Source organism: Mustela lutreola, chromosome 8 (assembly GCF_030435805.1).
Source record: "Mustela lutreola isolate mMusLut2 chromosome 8, mMusLut2.pri, whole genome shotgun sequence".
NCBI lineage: Eukaryota > Metazoa > Chordata > Mammalia > Carnivora > Mustelidae > Mustela > Mustela lutreola.
This window is the reverse complement of record NC_081297.1, coordinates 115,513,774-115,534,960: the sequence shown is the minus strand read 5'-3', so window position 1 is coordinate 115,534,960 and position 21,187 is coordinate 115,513,774. Positions and strand designations below refer to the sequence as shown.

Here is a 21,187-nt window from a genome sequence, read left to right as displayed (position 1 = left end):
GTTTGGACAAAAATTCTATAGTAAACCTGATTCTTTCTTAGTCTCTCACAAGCGTTGACCTAAATTAGAAGAGTCAAACCAGGGCCTTTGTACGCTGGCACTGTCCCACCAGAGGGAACCTCTAGGCTCCATTAGCAGCATCCGTGAGGTCTCACGGTAACCTCAGCCTCCCATTCCTCAACACGGTCCTAACAAAGAAGGCATTAACAAAGATATCCTTTCACAGCACAAGACCTTGGGATATTTGTCAGGCATAATTAAGTTTCCATTCATCTCTGCTTCCCAAAACACATTTTTCAAGTAGTCTGTTGTCTCAGCACATTACAATTCTGCTTTTATAAGTTCTAGAATAAGAACAGAAACATGACAGAACGGCTCGCTCTGTGCCCGGCACTGTGCCAACCGCTTCCCATGGATTATCATACTCCCTCGGAGATAGTACCAGTATCTGTTTTATGAAATAAGAAACTGAGGCCCAGAGAGGTTAAGTACCTGGCCCCAGGTACAAAAGCTACATCTGGCTGAGCTGCGGTTCAAACAGAGACATTCTGGCTGCAAACTTTGTGTCCTTACATTATAACCTTGGTCGGGAAGTCAATTAACAGGAATCATGGTGCTATTTGAAGATAATCTCTGCAGAGCCGGGGTCCACCCATCCATCTCTTCCTCATGGTGTATTCTGAGAGTACCTACCACAGGCCTACCACCGTGTCAGGCACAGGATAGGGGAAGATAAAATGATACCACTCCTGCTCTCAGAAACTGAGTAATATCACGGTGACTCTGGAAGCAGGCCCTCACCAATTGCAAGATAATACTTAAAAGGGCTCTTGTTAGACATATGCTTAGTACATAAGGAGAGAACAGAAACCAAGACATCTATTCTGCCTGCATGAGTCAGGGGAGGTCTCAAAAAGGAGGTGGTATACTTCAGCTGGCTCACAGATGGAGGAAAAGTTGGCCAGAAATCAAGACAACTGACTATCCACTCAGTCCAAGTGCTGGTGGCTTAAAAGTTCTCTTTATAAGATCCAAGTAAAGAAAATTATTTCAAAAATCAGTCTAATGGAGAATTTTTTCCTTGACTTACCACCATTCAAAGGACCTGTAGCTTACAAAGGTTCATTTGATACCAACTCAAAACACATCTCTTTGATAAAATAAGGTTATTTGACAACAATCCTTAGCCAATACCTACTTTCTGTCAGGCCAGTGAATCTTGGGCAACCTTCTGTGAATAATAATTTTCTGTGACTTACAAAAAAGATCTAATGCAAACCGCATTGTTTAATAAACAACACTCTTTCACTTTAATTTCCAAGAGTGTGAAGGAGCCAGAGGTAGTACATACAAGATTACAAGAATCTTTAAACTAGGTGGGAAGGGGAAAACATACACACACATACAAGCAGCAAATGGTCAGAGGCTGGCACATTACCAGCAGGACGGTTTGTATATATAAATGCGCATGACAAGCATATCGCTGAACTGGCTCATTCCCAAGTCCTAGCAGTACAGTGTGCTAGTTGACAAACACATGGATTTTGGCATTACTGCAAAATAAAACTCTCTTTCTTTCTTTCTTACAGTATGAGAAAAACGTGTAAAATCACAAGAAAATATGGGCCACTAATAGGAAAATTTGAGTAGAGAGGTGGCATGGAGATGGGAGAAGAGGCTGTCTGAACTTCTTTGCCTCTAGATGGACAATTTAATAGTAGTTTAGCTCAAGGCGAAATGATCACTGTCAACATCTCAGAGCCTCTTGACTTTGGTAGGAAAAATAGGTGATGAAGGCTGCAGAGAACTCATTAAGCATCAACCTCCAGAACTGTCTTCATCACATTCTGAAGTTTGACATCTCAGCTGGCAGGTGTATCTGTGAGATCCAGGAGGGACTGATCTGACACACCAAATCATGAGAGCATTTTTAGCAAAGCAGTGCAAAGGTATATAGGATGGCAGTGTAGTCAGCTTGACACCATTCCTTGCTATAAATACAGAGGAGGTGTCGCAAGAAACATACTGACCTACTCAAATGCTGGAAATGGAATGCATGTGCACTTTGGGGGTACATGACTCCAGGCCATGAAAACACAAACATGGTAGGTACTCTGAAGACTTGGGGAAAGATATAAGCTATTAAATCACCTAACCATTTAAAGCAGTTTTTATTTAAAAATAAGCATAGATGTGTTATAGTGGACACCTGATGAGATCAGTCAGTAGAACATGTGACTCTTGATCTTAGGGTCATGAGTTTAAGCCCCCACATTGGGCATAGAGTCTACTTAAAAAATAATAATAATAAAAAAAAAGAGTGGGGGAGAGAAACACTGACAAAGAAAGAGGGATACAGGCTTGGAAATAACATAGATCTGAGTGTAATCTCCTCAAGAATAATCCCTAAATAGCTGGGCTACTTGAGCAAATTCTTTAATGTATCTAGAAATTTAGTTCCTTGCAGGGATAAGAATGAAACTTCCTGATGAAGCTCATAACTGAGATAGATCAAGCAAAGCTCTTAAAACAGGATGTGGTATACAGTAAGTGATCAACATATGTTAGCTATCATGATGTCTGTATAATATGAATACCAATAGCTACTGTTCAGTATCTTAAAAGGATTAAGTGAACTAAAATATATTTTAAAAAGCATAGCACTGCAACACATTGTAAGCACTCTAAGAAAAACTTAATTCTATTCTAACTAGAACTTTTATACTTAAATCCATTTGTTCAAAGGTAAGTCAGAGAAAAAGAGGATTTATTTTTCAAGTATTTTACATACATTCTTATAACACACCCACATGAAGAACTTGGTGACTCAAAATACTGTTATCAACCAAATTGTCTCTTGTTCTGAAATGCCTTAGAATGTCGTAGGCAAAATCCAACTTTGAGCTCAGAGAATTTGAAGCAAAGACAAAACAGAGAGAATACCGAAGCTCAAAACTATTACAGTAAAAATAAATTAGAACCACTTTTGATAAAATTGGGAAATCCATATAAATACCAGTGACAGTTTAAGAACACGTTTCCCCCCATCCGGAAATATGTATTTTCCAAAAGGTCCATTTTCGCTTCTTAAATCCTGCCATGATTTGGCAAGGCCAGGCTGAAGTAGCTGGCATGGTTCAAGCTGCTACTGATCTTAGAATGATAAGTAGGAGAATTATCATTGACTCTCAGTATTTCAATATGCAGATGCCTGGTATTTCATGGAAGGAAATTTTAATCAAAATATAATTCTCTTCAAACCTGTCGTGCTTCACACTTAGTTTTCTTTCTTTCTTTATTTTTAATTGTGTTATGTTAATCACCATATAGTACATTATTAGTTTTTGATGTGGTGTTCCATAACTCATTGTTTGCATGTAACACACAGTGCTCCATGCAATCTGTGCCCTCCTTAATACCCACCACCAGGCTTACCCATCCCCGCATCCCTCTCCCCTCTAAAACCCTCAGTTTGTTTCCCAGAGTCCATAGTCTCTCATGGTTAGTCTCTTACTCTGATTTCTTCCTCTTCCTTCTCCTAATGTCCTCCAGGCTATTCCTTTTGTTCCACAAAAAATGAAACCATATGTTAATTGACTCTCTCTGTTTGACTTATTTCACTTAGCAAAATCTCCTCCAGTCCCATCCATGTTGATGCAAAGGTTGGGTATTCATCCTTTCTGATGGCTAAGTTATATTCCATTGTGCATATGGTTCCCATCTTCATTATCCATTCATTTGTTTAAGGGCATCTTGGCTCTTTCTACATTTTGGCTATTGTGGACTTTGCTGCTATGAACATTCGAGTACATATGGCCCTTTTTTTCACTACCTCAGTATCTTTGGAGCAAATACCCAGTAGTGCAATTTCTGGGTCATAGGGTAGCACTATTTTTAATATTTTGAGGAACCTCATCATTGTTTTCCAAAGTGGCTGCACCAATTTGCATTCCTAACAACAGTGTAAGAGGGTTCCCCTCTCCACAACCTCTCCAACATTTGTTGTTTCTTGCCTTGTCAATTTTTGCCATTCTAACCGTTATTAAGGTGGTATCTCAGTGTGGTTTTGATCTGAATTTCCCTGATGGCTAATGATGTTGAACATTTTTTATGTGTCTATTAACCATCTATATGTCTTCTTTGGAGAAGTGTCTGCTCATGTCTTCTGCCCTTTTTTTGACTTGATTTTCTGTTTTTTGGGTGTTGAGTTTGAGATGTTCTTTATAGATCTTGGATATCAGCCCTTTGTCCATAGTATCATTTGCAAATATCTTCTCCCATTCCATGGGGTGCCTCTTTGTTTTGCTGACTGCTTCCTTTGCTGTGCAGAAGCTTTTGATCTTGACAAAGTTCCAAAAGTTCATTTTTGCTTTTGTTTCCCTTGCCTTTGGAGACATGCCTTGAAAAAAGTTGCTGTGGCTGATGTTGAAGAGGTTATTGCCTATGTTCTGCTATAGGATTTTGATAGATTTCTGTCTCACATTGAGGTCTTTCATCTATTTCAAGTTTTATCTTTGTGCATGGTATAAGAGAATGGTCGAGTTTCATTCTTCTTTATACAGCTGTCCAATTTTCCCAACACCATTTATTAAATAAACCGTCTTTTTTCCATTGGATATTTTTTCCTGCTTTGTTGAGGATTAGTTGGCCATAGCGTTGAGAGTCCATATCTGGGCTCTCTACTCTGTTCCACTGGTCTATGTGTCTGTGTCTGCACACTTAGTTTTCAAAGTAAATGGCTCCAGATATCTGTGTCACTATTTCTTTGTTTTTAAAAACAAGCAATAAGAAGCACTAGAGAGGCAATGTTAGAGAACTAGAAGGAAGTACACAAAACTAGAGAAGCACCAGAGAGGCAATGTATAGAGAAGTAGAAGGAAGTACAGAAAACTTCCAGAGAAGTTATGACCAAAAGCAGAGAGCTTGCTAGAAAAGCAAGGAACATAGTGGAAAAGGTATATTTACATGTACCTAGATTAACTAGATTAATGACCAAATGATTAGATTAACTAGAGTAAATAAAGTTAGAAAAGAATGAAAAGTCTAAGCTATGTGTCTACACCAGGCTCAATTATAATAATTCATATTATTTTTAAGAAAGATTTTATACAACAGGATGTACCTTTTTTTCAGAGATAGTGACTGTTTTAGATGTTGATGGCTTACAAGAATACTACTAAATCCATTCATTTGGAAGATATATGGAGATGTTCACTATCATTTTAAAAAATTCCTCAGAGTTTTACATCAAGATCTCTTAACTGTCTTTTAATACAAGTAAGTTATTTTAATATTTGTTTCAAATTGAGTGGTAGTATGTTAATGAAAAGTTAACACTTTCTAAAGATCATAAATGAACTCCAGCAAAACTGTAGTGAAACCATGAAAAAGAAAAGCTTGCTTCTTCTATAATCATCATCAGTGTAAACTCAATTTAATCACTTCCAGTAGGGAATTTTTCATATTGGTTGCCATCCTATCAAACTTACATGTCAAGATAATTCTTTAAGAAAAATGTAAAAATATTATGATAATTTCTATGAAAGATATTATTATTCCTGGCTGCCATATATCATACTTTAAAAAAATAGAGGATTATCTGTATTCTATTACACCTGTCAGAAGAACACATATTCATTATCGTCACTACCACTGTTCATGAAATTCTACAAATTCCCTCTGAAATGAGTGATTTATATTATGCACTCTTCTGAGATTACATTCCGATGGCTATCAGAACAAAATATATGGCCAGAAGATCACATCCCACTATGTTATTAATGGGAAAAAAGGAATACAGTCAATTTTGCATTTTTTCATTCCTATCTTTCAATAATGATAATGATTTCTATATTCATAGGAATACCGTATCTTTTTACTGAGACCAAGAGAAGAAAAATTATTTTACACCCCCAAATGTTGTCATCCAACTATCTGACCCTTTAAATTCACTCTTCAATCCCTTTTTAACCCAGAGGATCTTTGACATTTCTTTTTTCCATTTCAAGTTTCTATTTAAACTTCAGTTAGTTAACATATAGTGTAATATTAAAGAATTTAGTGATTCATCACTTACATACAACACCCTGTGTTTATCACAAGTCCACTCTTTAACACCCATTTCCCCTTTAAACCATCCCCATGCCCACTTCCTCTCCAGCAACCCTCAGTTTGTTCTCTATACTTAAAAGTCTGTTTTATGGTTTCCCTCTTTTATCCCCAAGTTCAACTTTTTTGTCTCTTAAATTCCACATAAGTGAAATCAGATGGTATTTTATTTTTCTCTGACTTATTTCACTTATCATATACCCTCAATCTCTATCCACGTTGTTGTAAATGGCAAGATTTCATTCTTTTGATGAGTAATGTTCCATTCTATACACAGATAGATAGATACCATATCTTCTTTACTCTTTCATCAGTTGATGAACATTTGGGCTCTGTCCATAATTTGGCAATTGTTGATAATGCTGCTATAAACATCAGGGTTCATGTGTGCCTTCGAATCAGTATGTTTGTATCCTTTGGGTAAATACCTAGTAATGCAATTGCAGAATTGAGGGTAGTTCTATTTTGAACTTTTTTGAGGAATCTCCATACTGTTTTCCAGAGTGGCTTCTCCAGTTTGCATTCCCACCAACAGTGTTAATTAAGAGTGTTCCCCTTTCTCCATATCTTCACCAACATTCTTTCAAATTGCTAACAGACAGAATGGAAGAAAAATATAAGTTCTATTTTTTACTTACTTTAACCTACTTCGAACATTTTTTCATTTCCAATTACTTATATAAAACACACTGTTGCCATTTATCTTTTAAAATCTTCATTCTTCCTTCTTTCATTCTTTTCTCCCACCATGCAACACTAAAATAACTTATTTGTTCAACAAATAGTTATTGCTGTACAGAATCCTCCCTTGGCATCTTAAAAAATGAGAACAACTGAATTGATATCCTAAACTAGCTCTCATTCTAGTGGGGAAGACAGACAAGAAAACAGTTAAGAATAATAGACGGTGACAGAAATGCTTTCATGGGAGCACAGATAATGGAAGAATTGAGTCAGCAGGGAAGGGTAGTGATGTGTCAGTGTTATACCCTGACAGAAAACTTTTATGTTAATTGTCCAATATCTGTTTCAGAATCATTTCACTTACATCCATTCAATAAATATTTATTGAATAACTATGTGCTAAGCACCAAGTCAGTAACAATAATGAATATCCAGGGCCTCTATTCTTACTGCCTAAAAAAACAAATGATAGTAATACATTCAGTAGATACTCATGCACGCATGCAATAAGAACTCTGGAAGAAAAGCGTTAAGGCCGTCTGGAAGAATCAGTAACCACTTTATGAATGGTAGTGTTAAAGACAAGATTGGATGGATGGGTAGGACTATGCCAACTGGAGACAGGAAAAAGATATCGCTGTTGCTGGGATTCATATGCCGTGGCCACGGCATATCTGGAAGAGATAAAGAGTGGGAGCTATCAGAAGCTTAATGTTGCAGGGGTAATTGCTGGTGAGACTGAACAAGAAAGACTGCAGCCAAATAATAAACAAAATTCTATATCACACAAAGACATATAGATTTTACTGAATAAGAGTCATGCCATTGTTCTTTCTGCTAACGGTGACATTTATTTTGTCCTTATAATATGCATACCAGGCAGTGTTCTAACTGCTTTTACATACATGCATAGACTCATTTAAATTCTGACCAACCTCTCAACAAGGGAATCTTTTGCTTTCATTATGTATACATGTTGAATGACATAACAAGAAATTAAATAACTTGACCAAGATCACAGAGCTGATAAATGGTAGAACAATCTAGGCAATCTAGAGGCAGTGTTCATATAAGTGTATCCCCTCTAACATGACAGAATGCTAATGGAAAAGGGAAACCTGTTACATCTTCAAATGTATTTTTCAAAATATCTGTTTCTATAATGTTGAAATACTAAGAATATATCTAATGAGCATTTGCTATATACAGTATGCTATAGGAAAACAAAAATATATACCACATTCCATAAATACCTGTGATTCCCAATATATCCATACATAGATAAAGACACAGACACAGATTGAGATAAAGAAACAGAAATAGAAATAGAATCACAGCTAAGATGCGTTTATCAGACACAGAAACCCCTGGAGCCATAAACCCGTAGGCAAAGTGTACTTTTAAGTAATTCTGAGGACTTCCTGGAGGTTGAGTGTGAAGTAGCTCATGAGAAAGAGATTCCCAAAGGCCACAGAGCTTAATGGGCTCCCAACCTTTCATGCCCTTTACTTCCAAGAACCCAATGAGGTTTTCATAGTAAAGAACCAAAGAAAAGATCCTCTCCTGTGAAGTCAGGGAAAGGAGAGTAATCCTTGTAAATTATACGCAGAGCCTTCTCAACAACAAAATCCCTCCTCTACAGAGTAAGAGACTATACCAGAGCCTTTCACAGAAGTGAGGAGAAATGGCACTCTTACTTCATCTTCCTATCTCCTTTTTGTCTCATGGAAGGTGGTGAGAAGGAAGTAGCTACATAAGCAGAAAAAATTGTGAAGGTCACAGTACAGGGACACTGGCCAAATGAAAGACTGAGATTTAATTGAATGATTAGAGAACATTTCCCCCTCCATCAAACCTTACCACCATCACAACAGTACTCTAGTACAAAAATAATGGAATATGCTCAAAAGCTGCAAGGCACAGAGTCTCTCTGAGAAACAGTACTGAAGATAACCTAACACCAAGAGAGAAGATAAAAGGACCCGAGAAAAATTTAAAGCCTCCAGCTACAATAGCTAAAACAAACACTGAACTATGCTTAACTATTAGTCAGATTAACATAAATCCTCACATTAGAAGCCTATTAATTTGGATTCCTATTACCAATTCAACATGTCTGGCATTCAACAAAAAAATGACAAGGCATGCCAAAAGGAAAGAAAAACACAGTCCAAAAAGACAAAGCAAGTGTCAGAACCAGACTCAGATGTTAGAATATGAAACAGATGGAATTGTCAGAAAGGGAACTTAAAATAACTATGATTAATATGTTAACAACTCTAATGGAAAAAGTAGACAACATGCAAGAACAGATGCATAATGTAAACAGAGAGAAAGGAATTCTAAGAAAGAATTAAAAGGAGATGCTAGAAATCATAACTGAAATGAAGAATGCACACGATGGGATCATCAGAAGACTCAGTATGGCTAAGAAAAGAATCAACGAGCTTGAAGAGAGGTCAATATAAGCCTCCCAAGCTGAAATACATCATTACACAAAAATGAATGAAAAGTACAAAACATACAAGAACTGTGGGAAAATTTCAAAATATGTAACACATGAGTAACTGAAATATCAAAAGGGAAAGAAAGAGAATAGAATTGAAGAAATATTCAAAATACTGAGAAATTTCCAAAATTAATAACAGACACCAAACTACAGATTCTGAAAACTCAGAGAACACCAAGAAAGATAAATTCCAAAAATAGTAAGCCCAGGTGTATTATATGTAAACTGTAGAAAACCAAAAGCAAAGAGAGAAACTTGAAGGAAGTCAGAGGACTTACACCTTATACATGGAGGAACAAAGTTCAAAATTACATTGGCCATCTCATCAGAAACCATTAAGTAAGAAGTGAGTGAAACACTCAAAATGTTGATAGAAAAACAAAGAAAAACACAACACAAACCTAGAATTTTATATCCCACAAAGCTATCCTTAGAAAGTGAAGTAGAAATAAAGACATTCTAGACAAATAAAAACTGAGGGAATTCATTTGTTCCTCTCATTGATATAAGGAAAGAATCTCACAAAATTCTGTGCTTTTTCATGATAAAACACTCAGAAATCTAGTAACAATAGCATCAAAAAGAATGCTTAGGAATAAACTTTGCCAGGAGGTAAAAGACTTGGGACACTAAAAACTATAAAATATTGCTGAAATAAATTAAAGAAGACAGAAATAAAGGAAAGCCATTTTGTGTTCATGGCTTAGAAGACTTAATATTGTTGATATTGTTAAAATGTCCATACTACCCAACACATCTACAGATTCAACGCAATCCTGACAAAAACACAAAAGGGATTTTTTTGGGGGGAGGGAACCTTCCTAAAATTTATATAGAATCTCAAAGAACCCCAAATAGCCAAAACAATCTTGAGAAAGAAAAACAAAGCTAGAGTTCTCAGACTTCCTGATTTTAAAACATTAAAAATCATAATAAAAACAGTGTGACGTGGGCATTAAGATAGTAAAGACAGACCTTTAGACAGTGGAACAAAAATAAAAGCCCAGAAATAAACCCTTATGTATATGGCCAAAGCCATGCAACTGAAGAAAGGATAATCTCTTCAACAAATGGTGCTATAGAAACTGGATATCCACGTGCAAAACAAAGAATCTGGATCCTTCCCTTACACAATATATAAAAATTAGCTAGGGGTGCCAGGGTGACTCAGCGGATTAAGCCGCTGCTTTCGGCTCAGGTCATGATCTCAGTGTCCTGGGATCGAGCCCCGCATCGGGCTCTCTGCTCGGCGGGAAGCCTGCTTCCCCTTCTCTCTCTGCCTAACTCTCTGCCTACTTGTGATCTCTCTCTGTCAAATAAACAAATAAAATCTTTAAAAAAAAATTAGCTAAAAATGGGTTAAAAACCTAAATATAAGACCTGAAACTATAAAACATCTAGAATAAAACAAGAGAAAAGCTTTATGATAGTGGATTTGGCAGCAAATTGTTGGATATGACACCAAAAGAATAGGCAACAAAAGTAAAAATAGACAAATGGGACCACATCAAACTTTAAAAAGTTCTGTGTAATGAAAAAAAAAAGAACAAAAATGAAAAGGCATTCTATGACACTGGAAAAAATATCTGCAAACCATATATCTGATAAGGGGATAATATCAAGAATATAGAAATAACTTCTACAAGTCATCAACACCACTAACAAAATGCAAATAATGTGATTAAAAATGGGCAAAGGACTTGAATATAATCCTCCAAAGAACAGGTATCCATCATTACAGAGATGAAAATCATAATCAGAGTAAGATGTCACTTCACACCTATTAAGTTGGTCACTATAAAAAAAAAGAGAGATGATACAAAAAAATAGAAAACAAGTGTTGATGAGGATGTGGAAGCCTTGCATGCTGTTGGTGGGAATGGAAAATGGTACAGCTGCTATGGAAAACACTTATAGCCATTCCTCAAAAACTGAGAACTAGAATTACAGGATCCAGCAATCTCTCTTCTGAATATAAGGAAAAAAACTGAAAACAGGATCTTGAAGTGCTATGTGCAGCACACCCATGTTCCCTGAAGCCGAGAGGTGGAAGAAGCCTAAGTGACTACTGACAGATGAGCAGATGGGGAAAATGTGGTCTATACATACAATAAAGTATTATCCAGCCTTAAAAAAGAAGGAAGCCCTGTCATAGTCTAGAAAATAGATGAACTTCGGAGACAATTCTGTTAAGTGAAATCATCCAGTCACGAAAGACAAACGTGGCATGATTCTCCCTGGATGAGATATCTAAAGTAGTCAAACTCTTAGAAACAGAAGATAGAATGTCAGAAGCCACAGGGATGAGAGGAGCTATTGTTCGACGGGTAGAGAATTTCACTTCTGTAAGATGGAAAATTTTGAGAGATCTGAATGTGTATATGGTTAACACCACTGTACTATTTGCTTAAAAATGGTCATGATGGTAATTTTATGTTATATGGGGTTTTTTGACCACACAAACACCCCCTGCCCCTCCCCCACAAGAGCAAGGTAGAAAAAAAGTAGAGAAGAAAAAGAAGCCTCGGAAATACATAAAAAATGGTTACAGGGGTGCTTGGGTGGCTCATTGGGTTAAGCCTCTGCCTTCAGCTCAGGTCATGATCTCAGGGTCCTGGGATTGAGCCCCGAGCATCAGGCTCTCTGCTCAGCGGGAAGCCTTCTTCTCCCCCTTTCTCTCTGCCTGCCTCTCTGCCTACTTGTGACCTCTGTCAAATAATTAAATAAAATCTTTAAAAAAAATGGTTACAAACATGGCTAACATTAATTCAAATATAACAATAATCACTCCAAATGTAAATGGTCTATGTATATACCAATGAAAAGATAGAGTCAGAGTGAATAATAAGAGGAAGAATAAAAAGAAACCAACTACATGTTTACAAAAAACCCACTTTCAATATAAAAGCTGATAAGTAAAGCAAAGGGATAAATAAAGATAAAGCATGCTAACGCTAGTCAAAGAAAGTTGGGCTATTACTTTCAGACAGAGTAGAACTGAGAAAAAAGGAAAATTATTACACATAAAGAGGAGCCTAATGAGAAAGTCAGGAGATACCAGGATGGAATACAGAATGTGACAAAAGAATTATAATATATGACAAATACACGAAACAAGCTGACTGAATGGGGTGAGGAACCAAGGGGCTAATCTATGTTAAGTCAGAAAATGAATGAAATGTGTAAAACAGAAGGGAAAAGAAAGAACACATAAGAACAGTCCTCTAATATAAAGCTCTTTCCCATGGCACTACAGGTGAACAATTCTAAAACAACTATATGTGAACAGTAGAATACGAACAGTTAAGAAAATGCATGGTGGATGGTAAAAGCCAGGTTTCTCTCTGTTGAAATGGAAGTTACAGATAAAGAAGAAAAGGAAACTTTAAAGATTTGTACGGTAATGGATTAGAGCTGAAGGCATCAATATGAACTTGTGTTGATATGTAAATGAACTTATATATATATATATATATATATACACATTTATATATGAAAATATATAAAAGAATCTATATTTATATGAACTTTTGTTTAGCATAAAACAGATACAGTTACATATAGAATATATATTATCAGTATATGTATATACATTGGCTAGTAGACTGACATACATTTCTGTCACCTGAGAAGAGCCCAGAAGCAACAAGAGCCCAGAAGCAGAAAGTACACCTAATAAGTACATCTCGGTTCTAAACCATTCCGAAATAAAAGGAACCAGGACTCCTTGGAAAAATACCTGATTCTAGGACTTGGGCCATAAATATTCAAGATGAGTCTGGAGCATGTTTTAGTGACAGAAAGTAAGAAAGTTCCCAAAGGAAAACAGACACGCATACACACAATGAAATATGTCATGGGGATGTAGAGGCCTATGGAAAGAGTTTCTATTTGTCAAAGCTGGGAAAAAGAACTAATCTGAGCAACAAACTAAATAAAATAGTATCCTGTTATAATCCAATGTGTAAATGAACATAAAATGTCGAATGATAACTGGCGAGAAGAGACAAATCTCTCACGCAGAAGAATTCCAAATAATTTATGCTGATATTCTCTCCTTAAGGACATTATTTATGGACCATACATAGCCACCTCCTTTCAAAGACTAGAAGGTGGAAAGAGAGGGAAAAAAAAAAAGTCTTTACACAGGAAAATCTGATAAAAAACTACCTCAGGACAGGACATCAAAGTTAATATAAATAGTGATAAGTTATAATGATAATATATGAATATCCTTGATTTGATATGATGGGAAGGATACTTTATCTCTATCATCTTCCTCCTCAAAACTAGTAATTCCATTCTAATGACACAATATCAGCCAAAGACTCATTGAAGAACATTCTACAAAATATATGACAGGTACTCCTCAAAAACCAAGCAAAGCCTGAGAAACTCTCGTAGCCAGGTAGAGCTAAGAAGGCAAGTCAACTAAATGAAATGTAGAATTCTTGGCACAACAAAAGTTCAGCAGGGAAAAAGTGAAGATACCCGAATAAAACAGAAACTTAATTTAATAATAATATATGAGTATTGGCTCATTAATCATGATAAATGTACCATAGTAGAATATGAATTTAATAGAGAAAATCGGTTTGAGGGCATACTAGAACTCTCTGTACTAACTTGATAATAATTCTGTAATCTAAAACTGTTCTAAAAGTGTTTACTTAAAAAATTAGTTTCTTAAAAATCTAATGTAAATGCCACAAAATTTTAGCCTTTGGCTTACTTGACTTGAAAATATTTATATTGTATTTGTTACAAAATTCTCTTCTACTATATTCTCAAAATTGTTTGTAACAACAGCAAGTTCATAAGATAAAAATATTTTTAAACACCTATTATGATTCCAACTGCTAAATGGGAAGATGAGATTATTCTAGGCAAAGGAAAAAACTCAAGGAAAATTGAAACTACTTCCTCCATGTATTACGAAGGATTTAAGTATAAGCATTTAGTACAGGCATGTCAGCAAAAGATCGTAATGCACAAATTAATGAAGTGAACTTCTTCTTTCAAAATTACAGCTCAAATTTAGTGAGCATAAAAACAAAGTTGTTTTTCTCAGCTTGTGTTCTGGAGATTCCAAATGCGTCCACATTATAACATTACCAACTGTAGTTTCATTCGTTTTGGTTTTGAACTAATTTAGACAAATAGCTATTTTTTGAGTAGTCCTAGGCCCAATGCAAATAAATGTTTTCTTTCAAAATGTTGAACTTGGTTATAGCTCTATCCTGATTCTTTCCTACTAACTCTGTCTACCCATTTTAGGGCAAAGTGATGAACTATACTCAGTAAGTATTTAGATGTTTAAAATTGAATGATTCTTTAAGAAAGAAATTACCAGGTTAGCAATGTCTCAGGTGTTCTGGCTCCAATTCATTGGTCTACCAGGTAAAACTCAGTGCCTTTTCCACTTATGCATATTTCTAGAACTTCTGCACTCTCTCCGTCCTGCCCCCTTTCAATTTGGCATACTATGTATTTCCTCAGTTCATTTGGCAGAATATTCTTTTCTCTGGATGGTAAGAGATTCATATTAAAAGGAAGGAATCCATGACAAATATACTAAGTAGGGCTTTAAATACAAAAAGACTTTCAGAGCCTTTAATAGATAGTATGAATGTTAACATATATTAAGGAAATATAGTATGCAGATTTTTCCCACACTAAGAAAATCTTTTAAGCAATATCTAGACAGACTAATGTATGGAATACATTTTGGGCCTGACATTTTAACAGAAACTATCAAAACAATAATGACAGTGGCAAAATTTTGGCACCCTTAAGTTTCATTGTATTTGAAATCCCTCTTTTTATTATCAAATAAAATCCATCCTTGCATGTAACATTACTTGCTTAATCAACTTGAGTTAATATTTCCAGTCATAACAAAGTTAATCAATACATGTCACATATATACATACGTGTGTGTGTATGTGTATACCGAGCAAGATATTGGTGTATTGCTGGAAGCAGGGACTGGGACAGGATGGAAGATCCATCTTTCACATAAGTGAAAATAGAGTGTGGACGATAATTGCCAGTTGGGAAGAACATGCACCCGAGGTGGAAAAAAAAAAAAAAAGAAAAGAAAAAGCAGATAACCTCAGGAAACTATCTTGAACTAAAATAACAGATTTCAGCTAAATCCTATACCTCTGCTGAGGTAATCTCTGTGAGGTATGCAAAGGTATCTTGAAAATATAAGAGTGTAGGGTTCTGATTAGTAATTTTCTGCTTGAGGTGAGTAAATTTCTGATTCAAGCAGACAGAAATGTTGTTCTTTTAACAATTAATGTTTCATCTCAAGAAATAAGAAATAGAAAAAACTATATACTAGGGATTATCTTCAGGTTCTGTTTCTCGGGAACAAAAATTTCCCAGACTATTAAATCTAACAACTATACTACCTATTTCTATCATTATATGACATCATGATACACACAATACATGGTCTGTGCCCACCTTACACCCAACGCCACATGGCTAATAGCAAACTGACCCAAGGGTCCTATGTATGGGTGAATCCTGTATGTTGCCGTCTTCCACCTATACTATTACTACAATGAACATGGGTTACAATGAACAGTCAAGAATGTACCTCGTCACTTTTGACAAAGAGCCTCAATTATACCTTGGAAATGAGAGTCCTGCAATGTTAAGCCTTTAGAAAGAATTATGCTTCCCACTAAGAGAAGAAATAAATATCTGGGCAGGTAAATCTCAGGTGTTTTGGCTCCAGTTCAATGTTCTACCAGGTAAAGGTCAGCAGTCACGACATGCAGGCACCCCACACTGTCCTCCCTTTCAGTTGGGAATATCACAGTGCTCCCTTCAAAACCTAAAATATGAGAGAAATTCTGTGCTATATATGGTATGCCATATACCATACAGACCATATTTAAATAAAAAAATGTGATCTTCACTATTTACATGCATAGATACCTGAATCCATTTTACAATTACCTGTTAAAATTCTTTTTTATTTAACAATTTACACAGAAAGTATCTTTTCACTCCAGAACTGTATTACGAGAAAAATCTAAAAACTGAACGAAGATTTGTTTTAAAAATACATTTTTGTGCATTTGGAAGTTAAAACATTTATGCACATGAGGCACTGTCTATGCATGTTTTATCATAATAAACAAAAGTCTGGAGATCAATTGAAATTGTACAGCTTTCAGGAAAATCTAGGTGTGGTATAATCCAGTAAGCCTTGGACCTGATCTTGATTGAACCTCTGTGAACCTCAGTTTCCTTCTGTATAGTAGGTATGTAGATTGAGGCATTGTATGAGGACATATTGGAATAGCATATGTAAAATGCCTAGTTCATTGCAGGGTAACAAGTATTAGTTACTTGCAGAAGGTACCCCTCAAACATAATGTGGGTAAATACAAGGAGAAATATGACAACATTATGGGTTTGTGAACATATCCATGGTTGGGCTGGTTTGAGCCTATTTACAAGACTGCAAAAATGAGAACCTTCACATCTTAGAACAGATGTGGCCTCCTCTGTGTGTGTGAGAATATTTATGGAATATATATGTCCATATCCAGATGTCACAGGCTGAAAAAAAAAGGCATTGTTCTTTTGCAAAAATAATGATCTATCAATGACTGGGGAGGATAGCTAGCTATTTTTGAAAATGTATGTTGTGGGCGCCACCTTTCCTAAAGATGAACATAGGCTTAGAACAGGATGAGGTTCTAACAAGGAAAGCTACTTCAATTTCCTATTAGGAAAAAAAAAAATTACCAAGTGAGGGAAATATAAAAACAGAATAGAAAGTGTTTCACTCACAAAAGGTTTCCGTGCTGGGTTACATGACAGGAGAGTCAAAGAATAACAAGCTGGAAGTCATGAAGCATAATATATGTACTATAAGAACACATCACTGAGGCTTATTTAAGAAATTAAAGAACTGTAAAGTGAAAGAAAAATGCCTACCAAGTGGTGTGGAATCCCAGGCCTACAATAAAAATTAAAGAGTAAGAAAGTAAGATCAAGGTACCTACATAATTGTCCCCTCTGAAACAAAAGCCAGAAGCATGACAGCCCACAGCTACAGTGGCTATGGACGGTCTGGCTATGATTTTCTCCTAAACAGAAGATGATGAGGCTTTCTTGAGGTGAAGGAAATGCCCTACTGGTCTTTGTACCCCCACTGTTTACTATGGAGCATGAAATGAAGTTCAGGCTCAGAAAATTTGTGTAAAAATGTCGATTTTTATGAAGGATTGTTTTTTTCTTTTTAGACTCCTGCAAGGAAGCCAAGGTATATTTAAGGGAAATACCACTTCTCCATCTCCATCATTCCAATAATGTGGGATGCCAGAGTACAGGGGAATTATGAGGTCTGAGCCTGCTGAGCTATTTAAATTGCACTAGATGATAACTATAGACCAAATACAGAAATCAAATCAACAAAATAACAATGCAATGCAAGTTGGTTTAAAAGCGATATAACATTATTTAACCCTACAGAAAAAGTTCAGTTTTTTCAAACATAGCAGCATGTATATGCAGCTATAAAGCAGCTAGAATTATTTTGTGTGACCTTTAACGCCGGAGGACTTGATCATTTTAATTTTTTATGATTCTGCATTTTAACTTTTATGATTCCTAAGACTACCTGGCAAAAGAAAATATCTCTAACAATGACTTCTACTAAATGACATATAAAATCAGAATAAAACTGGTGTATTTTCAGATATCTGGATTCCTGTCACTTAGTGGCAGTAAGTAGAGTAATTGTAAGATTGATTCTAAATAACAAAATGCATATCTTGAAGTGAGTGAGTGGTTTCTAAAAAAAGCAAACTACCAGATTCATCATGGTTCACAGTGAAAATAATACAATGGTAAGTATACTATCTCTAGAATCCTGTTACGTTTAAATGAGGTAACTCCATATAAAATACTGATCTGAATATGTACTGTAAACTAAACTTTCTTCTACCTATATCTATCTTTTTAAAAGATTTAAATTTATTGACAGAGAGAGAGAGAGATCACAAGTAGGCAGAGAGGCAGGCAGAGAGGGGGGGAAGCAGGCTCCCTACTGAGCAGAGTGCCCCATGCGGGGCTGGATCCCAGGACCCTGAGATCAGGATCTGAGCTGAAGACAGAGGCTTAACCCACTGAGCCACCTAGGTGCCCTTCTATATTTCATTTAAGATGTCAGTAGTATGATATATGCAATATTATGCCTTCTCTTTTCATGGAACAAATTTTGCAACTTGAATTGAACATCTCCATAAGAATCATTCAGTCAGAGTCACGGGGAATTTTGTCCCCCTCTCCCTCCAATCTCAACACGGCTGGGCAGTGATTGTAATAAAACAAAGCAAGCCAAATGCTAGCCAACATACAAAATGAGAAGAGCTTTGCGTTAAAGAGAACCAAATGGAAAAATAATCTCGGGTCTAAACAGCAATAATTATTACAAAAGACCCAAGGAAACACACAGCACTGCCCTTCCAGATGGACTGCCTCGACACCATCGTGGCCTTGGGGAATGGAACTTTACTATGGAACCTCAAGTACTTTCACAACTGGAGTTTTATGTAGCCCAATTAACTTTGGCGAGACATAGAAATCTGGCTCAGTGCTTCCATGCAGTAGCCAAAATAAAGGTTTTCTGTATCAAGAATTACTGCAGAGTCTCCCATATCCTTCCTTCTCTCTTACTAACCCAAACCTGAAAAATAAACTAACAGCTAACAAGCTTTTTTTTTTTTTTTTAAACTACAATTTAAGTCAATATTAATTTTACTGGCTCACAAAAACCACAAAATATTTGGCTTAAATAAATTGAACAGGACAAAAAGAGAGGAAGACCAAGAAAAATTAAAGTAAGGATGTGCACACAAATAGAGAACACACAGCTTTAGAAACAACTATAAAAATCATCTGAAATACCAAAATAATGGAAATGTTATTCCTTCCTTTCTCTCTCAACGCATGCCCAATTTTAAATTCATGGCATTAGCCCTAGGTAACAAAGTTCAAACAAGGAATAAATCACAATTCTAAGGAGAGCTCGTGTTTAGTATTTTAATTGGACATGACATTAGTATGAAAGTTCCATATATTTTAAAGAGATGTCACCTGGGCTCAACTATATTTAAACATGGAGGGTACCAGTGACCCTAAGGCAGAGCTATTCCCCGTGGTATCCTGGAAAATTTGTATTCTAGTTACAGTGTCGGACCTAAAAGTACCAACAGTCAAAAACAGAAGTCTTAAGTTCACGACCTATGATGTCTAATAATAAAAATGTGTTTAAGCACTCAAACTAAACTAGTATTTAGAGGTGATATTTAAAAATAAGTTATAAAAATGGGAAAGTATGAAGTGCTGGCTTGTTTTTAGAATCTCCAATCAGGGGTGGCAAAGGGTTCAAAAAACAGACTCTACTGTTACAACTATTTAATATACAGTGGAAATTACTGATGTTCAACTCAGAAAACCCTGAGGTTATGTCCAATTCTACTATTTAGTAACTAAGTTATTCCTGGAGATGTTGCTTAAATCTTTGAAGCTGAGTTTCTTCATTTATAAAAAGAGGATAATAGGGGTGCCTGGGTGGCTCAGTGCATTAAAGCCTCTGCCTTCATCTCGAGTCATGATTCAGCACATATCATTGGGAGACAAGTGATGCCTAGAATGCAGGAGTTTCAATACACATGCTACCGAAATGAAGGGTTCCATGGGGAAACAAGCTTCAGAACAGGGAAACAAAAAATATTAAAAAGTCAGTCATGTACCCAGACCTTATATAACTTAAAACTGGAAGGTACAAGAGATTACAGGAATAATTATACCAATATAGTGAAATGGACATACTGAGATTAAAAAATAAATAAATAAATGAAAAGTTAGTTCCTCCTCTGTGTCTACAGTCAAAAGATGTAGATTTACGTCTGCCATCGATCTGGAAGTACTCTTCTTATAGAGATACTGAAACCAGTGCTATGAAAGTACAGAGAAGGAAAAATAATTGCTTGAAAGACTCAGGCAAGACTTCACAGAAGTAATAAAACTGGGGAGAGAGAGACAAAGGACATTTTTCAGGGGGATAAAAAAAAATTTGCTCTATGGAATTTGTCAAAGCATTCTGGGAAACTCAAAATTGATTTGAACTTTTCTAAATACCATAAATACTTACAAATTCTGAAAGAAAAATTTGTATAAAAAAATACGGGCCGTAATTAAGCCACCAAAATCATTTCCTTTTAACTTCTCTTTTAAATATAATTCTTATATAAATTTTATACTACAGTCTTAACGCTGATTTAGCTGCATGTCACTTTTACATATTTTGCCTGTGGTTAGTTTTGACCAAACAGCAAAAATACCACACCCCATTTCTATTCTTCTTCTCTTGAGACTAATAGCCAATTCCACTTCATCATATATTTAAAGCATTCAGAAGTCAAAATGTGTGGCATTTTCCACCTTGCCAATTCCATGTTAAGTCAAAGGCATATTACCAGCCAACAAACCCAAAATTAGACAAAGGCAATCCATTGGGATAAGAAATTTGCCAAATCTCATAATTCAAAAAGAAACTGCTAAAGATGGTTGTGGGGGTTTTGGCACTGTGAGTTTAAGCTTTTCCATAATAAGGCTTGTATTTCATCTAATCAGCTAGTCGGAAACTATAAAAGTTTTGTTGGTGGGGGGGAATTAAAATTTGGATTGTAATGCACGAGTCTTTCCTTCCCTTCCATATGTTTCAGTAAATTAAAACTTCTAAATCCTGTTTTTTTAAAGAAATGCCTTCTAGAAAATAAAGCAGCCTGTAAAATCATATTTTTGGTACAGGAACCTTAAAATATTCAGGCTTGAAATGAAGAAGAAAAA

General features: G+C 35.8%; 1 protein-coding gene across 3 annotated transcripts in view; it reads right to left on the bottom strand.

Annotated features, from left to right (window-relative positions):
- TMTC2 (transmembrane O-mannosyltransferase targeting cadherins 2) overlaps positions 1–21,187 on the bottom strand; it is a 437,325-nt gene that overhangs the window by 112,488 nt on the left and 303,650 nt on the right. Inside the window, exon 9 of one of the 3 annotated variants that reach the window (XM_059186454.1) lies at positions 6,182–6,699. The exons of the other annotated variants lie outside the window; for them this stretch is intronic. Within the exon in view, the coding sequence (XP_059042437.1) occupies positions 6,646–6,699 (54 nt within the window). The 3' untranslated portion in view covers positions 6,182–6,645. Of the gene's footprint in view, positions 1–6,181; positions 6,700–21,187 lie in introns of those variants that run through there. 3 annotated transcript variants of the gene reach the window in all.